Source organism: Mugil cephalus, chromosome 11, assembly GCF_022458985.1.
Source record: "Mugil cephalus isolate CIBA_MC_2020 chromosome 11, CIBA_Mcephalus_1.1, whole genome shotgun sequence".
NCBI lineage: Eukaryota > Metazoa > Chordata > Actinopteri > Mugiliformes > Mugilidae > Mugil > Mugil cephalus.
Genome location: NC_061780.1, coordinates 26,003,674 through 26,010,466, shown reverse-complemented (window position 1 = coordinate 26,010,466; position 6,793 = coordinate 26,003,674). Strand labels below are relative to the sequence as shown.

At 45.0% G+C, this 6,793-nt stretch overlaps 1 protein-coding gene across 3 annotated transcripts in view; it reads right to left on the bottom strand.

The window, feature by feature from the left end:
- Window positions 1–396: 396 nt before the first annotated feature.
- Window positions 397–6,793, bottom strand: part of otud7b (OTU deubiquitinase 7B) — a 35,628-nt gene continuing 29,231 nt past the window's right edge. For all 3 annotated transcript variants that reach the window (XM_047597853.1, XM_047597856.1, XM_047597855.1), the window contains exons 11-12: window positions 6,184–6,262; window positions 397–4,861 (exon numbers count right to left, since the gene is read on the bottom strand). In XM_047597853.1, the coding sequence (XP_047453809.1) occupies window positions 3,380–4,861; window positions 6,184–6,262 (1,561 nt within the window). In that variant the 3' untranslated portion in view covers window positions 397–3,379. The remainder of the gene's footprint in view (window positions 4,862–6,183; window positions 6,263–6,793) is intronic.

Genomic DNA, 6,793 nt, shown 5'->3' with positions numbered 1-6,793 from the left:
GACAGTGGTGCACAGCTGCAGGACAGATGTTTTCAGATGTCTGTGCAAAGACAAGGGTGCAAAACAAAGCAAATCCAAATAGGATTTCAACTAAAAAAAATCATTAATCACCTTGAAATGTGTAATATCCTTCATTAGCAAATGAAATGTCAAAGGTCACCTCCTCAAACTGCTTCTTCTTTTCAACCATCGTTCAAAAACGTATTAATGTACAAGTTCACTGCTCAATTAATTATATGAAAAAAAAGTCTGATTCAATTCAAAGCTGTTTCTATCATCCAGGATGATGCTGGAATATTGTGTTTGGATTTATGAAGCAGAAAGTACTTATTTATTTATTTTGTTATGGATTAATTCATGATGATGAGTTTGTTCACACAGAAAATAGAGGCAAAGTATTCTTGAAATACAATTAGAATTTATTCAAACGGTGCAAAAAGAAAAAAACATAATTATAATAATAATAATAATAATAACCTAACATAAAATCTGATGTTCTCTCTGTCCAGATTGCACTGTCACACAGCCTTGGGGCTCTCCTCTCTCTCTCGAAACAAACAAAAAAAAACTCCAAACATTAAAAACAATAAGAAATAAAAACAGAAGAGAAGGACGACTGAAACCGAAGTTAAAATAATGCACAAATTTGGTAAAATGGTTTCGCCATTTACATGCAACAGTTCCAGTCCCATGCAACTCGAAATTATTCCATGTTAACCAATATCCCACCAGTTTCATCAGTCGCGTGGTTAATTCTGAGCTTTTTTCTGAGTTTTTCTCTCCAACGTTTCTATCGCGTTTTAGCGAAGCACGAATCGGTGGCTGTAGAAAAGAGAGAATACAAACAAAATGTACAAATCCGAAAAAACAAAAAAATCAAAATAAAAAGCCAGACCATTAGCCGTGTGAGAAAGAACATCCTAAATCATCTCAACTAAACATTCACTAAAAATCTCACTATAAATATATATTCTCAAATTGTTAGGTCAGCATGAGGAAATTAGCTTTGCAATGAGAGCCTCAAGTAAAATAAAATAAAATAATTAAACAGAAAATAAAAAGGCCCGTCTGGGGAATCGCCTTCAACCTGCTCCGATCTCAGCGTCCAAACCTGTTTTTAGTATCCAACTATTTACAGTCTCACCCTTTTAAAAACACTTTGAAAAAACTTTGGGCTTAGAAAAATAACCTGGAACACATTTATACAACCTCTCATGTTTTTTTTGTTTCTTTCTTTTTTTTTTTTAATACAAAAAAGTATTCGTGGCCTATAGAATCTTGATGTCTGCTTCAATGCAAAAATAAAATAAAAATAAAATAAAAAAAAGCTGATTTATTACTTTGGAGGGCGGTAGATAGAGAGAATCTAAAAAACCAGGCTTCACCTTCTCCCAACACACACGAAGGGATTTCATTAGCTGGGTCACATCTGAATTAAAAGTCCAAGAGTGTGTGAACACGAAATGTTCTGGGAAGTAACAGGACTTTATAGTTTAGTGTTTTATTATCAATGCACAGCAAAAATTAGAATAAAAAATAAATTAAATTAATCCCTCCTTCCTTGACCGGCTTCAGAGACAATAAAAATATATTGTAGTGTTAAATTAAATTAGCACTGCTGACAGTTTATCTTTTTTTTTTTTTTGGTTATTTTTGTTGGTAGTTTTATGGAGGACAGGAGTTAAACACAAAGATGAGAGCGCCCTCACATGGGCAAGGCAGTGAATTGCATACTAAATTGTGCTTTTCTTCTGATGCCAAAGAAAAGATTGAATCAACAACAAGACATTCATGGCTTCTTAAAGGTGGGAGGGGGGCAGATTCAAGACAGACTGAAGTAATTTAGCATTTAATTTCAGGGATGTGGAGCAGCAGGACGAGGAGACCTGGCAACGAAGCGCGCAGCAGAAACTCGGTGTCAAGTCTTCAGACGTGAAACCGGGGACATAAACGCTAAAGAGTCAGGAGCCCACGGAGGCACCGCAACGCTGCACTTACAGAAAAAAAAAAAAAACACGCAGCGCCCGGAAACAAGAGCTGGCAGTGTCTGCAGAGTCGAGCCTTTTTTGAGTGAACAGTAAATCTGCATCTTCAGACGTCAGGAAAGTGCTTGAATATTTGTGCAAAGAGCGACTGGATTCAGAGGAACGAACGCAGAGGAACCACCTTCAGTAGAACGCGTGAGTTTGCAGCGATTGACCAACTAATGATAAGTTATTATTATTATTATTATTATTATTATTATTATTATTATCAGTTTAAGGACACAACAGATGAACAGAAAACAGAATCTGGACTCAACCTCACGCCACTTATTCGCTCTCCAAGGCAACTGAGAGTTTACCAGTGAACAACTGAACCCGGCACAACTGATGTCTCCGAAAGTCTGAAGCCTTTTTATTGCAGGTTGGGGGGCGAAAAAAACCAAAAGCCTCAAACGCCGACTGTTATTATAGAGACAGGAAGACCCGACTGAGAAAAAAGAGAAACAGTCCAACCAACATATGAAATACTATGGGATTAATCTTGTGTAGCTTGGTTGTGTTTGTTGGGTCAGTAGCTCTTAATCCTTAAAAAAAGTCTGACATCTTCAAAATCCAATTTAACAAACATATGGATGGAACAAAAACTAGAAAAAAAATAAGTGATATTTGTTTCCTTGCAGAGCAGCTGTTGTTAAAACGACATTTATTATGCATCCTTGTAACATTAGCACCACAGCAGATTATCAGCGCTGCACGGTACAAAACAAAAAAAAAAAAAGCAGGATTAACTTTTTTATCTCGGAACATTAATATCCGTATAACACTGAAATTATCCTCAACCAACCAATGAAAACATGAACACACACACATTGAGTCTCGTGCCTTTTCTGCTTGTGCTTGCATCGCTGGGTGTGTAGCAGTAGTGTGAGTCTGGTTTTTAGTGTGTCTGTTTGTGCATCGATGCGCGTTCTCGTCGTGCGTTACGGTGCCGGCCATATACATTCTCTCCACTAGGAGGAGGCGTTGTTTAAACTCTTAAGAAAAAAAAAAAAGGAGGAGGAGAGCCTGTAGTTCACACAAACACACACTCATACGTACACACACACACTCATACACAACGCCTGCATAAGAGCCACAGCAAAAATGTAACAGAAGTGCAGTTAGTTTTATTCTAACGTGTGACCCCAGCGGTCAGAAACCACCCTGATTCGTCTGACGTCACCTTCAACAGGAAATGACACCACTAAGGAAAAGAAACATGGAGGGAGGTGGCTGCCGTTCCCTCGTCCGTTCAAAAAAAAAAAAAACAAAACAAAACAAAACAAAGCGGATCTCGCTCCAGACGTTATGTCACTAGAAAAAGGCCACTCGTCAAATCCTCTCTCCGTGTCCACTCAGAACCTGTGGATGATGGCCGCCTCCGGCTCCCTCTTCTTCAGCTCCTCCCGGTAGCAGTAGGAGCAGTAGTTGCCCGTCTCGGGGTGTCCGTAGTAGGTGCAGCTGGGTGTCCGGCAGCGGCTGGACTGGAGGCTGGCCAGGCCCCCGGCGCTGCCCAGAGAGTAGTGTCTGACGGGGGGCTGCCCGCTCCGAGGGTCCAGGCCGGAGCTCGTGTCCCGGAAGCCGTTGGTGTAGTTCCCGCCGACCACGGGCTCGGCCCCGGGGTAGTCCGGAGGGTCGAACTCCAGCGGGTACGAGGGCGCGAGGCGGGAGGGGCTCAGGGAGGAGGGGCCTTGGGAGTTGTTGTACTGGGGGTGGGAGGGGGCTTGCGTCGAGGGGCAGTGTCGGGGAAGGGTGGCGTACGAGGGGAGGCCCGGGTACGAGGTCGCCGGGGAGCCTCCGGCGAGCTGGCGTCGCGTATCCAAGTATCCGTGCATGTGGAGGTGCTGGGTCAGGGGGGGGGCGGCGGGAGGCTGGTCTATGAAGGAGGGACGTGGGATGGGGACAACGCCGGAGTACAAGGAGGGGCTCAAAGGAGACGGCTTGAGCTGGGTGAAGGAAGGAGACGAGTTCTCCGGGGGCTCCTCCTTGGCCTCATACGGCCGGTAGCTCAGCTCCGTGACGCCAGTCGCCTCCTTCTTGGCCGGCTGGATGTTATTAGCGACGCCTTTCCTCTCCACCTCGCGCCGCTGCTGCTCCTGCTCCGCCCGGAATCGCTCCTCGGCGTCGGCGAGGTAGCGCTGGATCATCTCCTCCTGGAAGGGCTGCCGGTTGCTGGTGGTGAGGAGGCCGGAGAAGATGAACTTCCTCTCGCCCTGCATGGTGGCTCTCAGGATGCCCAGGCTGACCTTCACGTCGGCGCTGTACTTGTAGGTGTCGCTCTCGGTGCTGCTGCCTCCGCTGCTGCTCATGCTGCTCCCGGTGCCGTTGAGCCGCTCGCTGCCCGAGGAGGGCGAGCCTTTCCCAGAGTCCTCGGAGGCGTGGGCCGACGGCGAGCCGTCCTTGCTGCCCTTCCTGCCTCTGAACGAGCCCTTCTTCTTCTCCCCGCCCTCCTGCTTGGCACCTCCAGCTCCAGCGTTCTTCCCCGTCATCAGCCCACCCACGTTCTTCTTCAGCTTGCTGCCCAGGCTCTTGCCGAAGCTGCCGAGCTTGTTGGCCACAGAGTCCGCCCTCTTCTTGTCCTTGTCCTTGTCCTTCTCCTTCTTGGTTTTGTCCTTCCCCGGCGTTCCCGTCCCGCTGCTGGACGAGCTGGACGAAGACGAGGAGCTGTTCTTGGCCAGCGAGCCGTTCCCGTTCACCGTCGACGCCGTGGTCGTGTCTCCGTTTCCGTTGGAGCTGCTGCTGACCGACTCCTTGTCCGACTCTCCGGAGTCGGGAGGCGTCCGGGCGTCCTCTCCTGCGGACGCGGTGGGAGACTCCGGCTGGGCCAGCGGCGCTTGCTGCAAGGACGGAAATAGGAAGCAAAAGTCAGCGTTAGTGTCAGTTTCTTCATATGCTGCAGACGTGCAAAGGAATCGAAAACGTTTCTCACTATCCCACGATGAAGAGGTAACAGATAAAGACAGATATTATCTAACACTGAAGTAAACAATAACTAATGCACAGCAGATGAAGACATTCACTAGTATCACAGTGTATATTTAGACATAGCAGCAAAACATTCTTGCAAATGAAGTCACAACCGACATTAAAAAACTAACAAATTAAGAGTTAAACTCTAATGCTCTGAAATCCTCAACGTTAAGTTTAAGTCCACTCAGGTGTGAGAGGAAAATTCAGGACAAGACACAAGAGTGTCTGAAACGATGATTCACAGCCATTTCTTTGCCCACCAGGCACAAAAAACCCAGATGACTCACTTCCCCGACGTCTTTTCATATCTGCAAACACGTGGAAGAGGCGGTAAAATAAAGAAACGCTGTATCTGGAAATAAACGGCAGAGCCTTAAACACCGAGGCAGTTTACTGAAATAAGAAGATAAACAATAACCGCCGCACACGTTCTCTGTGGCTTCGCTGCATCCTGTGTCATTATTAACACTCAACAAGTCTGAGTCCGGCCCCGGCTCCACAACGGTGACATGCGCCACACAACAAGACCTTTGTGGCTGTGTTTGCATGACGTGACTCTGCGACCTGAATGGCCCAGTGTGGTGTGTTTTTCACATGTGGTTTGTTCAGTGTTCAGGGAACAGTCGGGCACATGGACAAGGAAATAAATCCTTCACAATCACAACTGGAACCTGATTTCTTTTGCAATTAATTGTAAATAATCTAATTCAAAGTACAGATAGAGAAGCAAGTCGGGGGCATTAACTATTTTGGGATAATGCACATGTTAACTGAGCTAACTTTGCGATACCTGAGGAATGCAGTAATGTTTTTAGCAGATGTTGTTGAGTAAAGCCTCCATAGAACAATGGATTTAGATGATAAGAGAGATTTGTACGGTGGAGAAAATTCAATCAGCTGAGATGCATAAAGAAATGCATAATTCATAACAGGGTGGAAAATGTTTATGAACCTACCAGCTTTGCAGAAAACCATTATATTACAATGTACTTTTGATTTAGATTAGTTGTGCTTCCTTTTCTTACTTACCCAATAAACATTAAAGTGTATAAAATGGTTCCTCTACTAATAATTGAAGCCCCACAATAAGCTCCTGACACCAAATACTCTGAACTGATAACGAGAACATTTAATTGTCGCGGGATCAAGAGGAGCAAACATCATCCAGGATGTGCACTTTGTTCCTTACCTCGCAGGGCAGAGGCAGCCAGGTGACCGTCATGTAGCTGTGCAACATCTGGAGCTTGGCCTCCAAAGACAGAGCGACGCTGGGAGGAAGAGGAAGGGAAAGAAAGAGTAGAACGAGTCAAAAAACACGGCGATAGGGGACTTTCTGCCACGGCTTTCCGGTGCTAATGGAAAACATTTAATCACTGTTGTTGTTTTAAAATGTTTTTGGACAATGTGATATCATGATAGTAGGTGTGTCCCTCCCCCTCCCCCCCTAAAAAAAAAAAAAAACAGATCTAAAACAATGAGCAAAGGAAGTCAGAAACAAACGTTCTGGTGGAGCCAGATTTGAGACTGAGATCAGACATTTTCTAAATTTTAAAATCAGTTTTAAGTTTTTCAACACAGATAGTCTTCACATTGATAACAATAGAACAACACACACACACTGCAGGATGTTAGATTGACTTGGCAGATCAGGAAGCAGTGAATGCACCACCTCATGGGATCTAACGGGGACGTAAACAAAACAGAGACTGTGGTGAAACAACTTGGTGTAATTCACACTCCAGTCCTGTAGGTGGCGGTAATGCACCTGCAGGACGCTTTAACTTTGTAATACTTTGCAG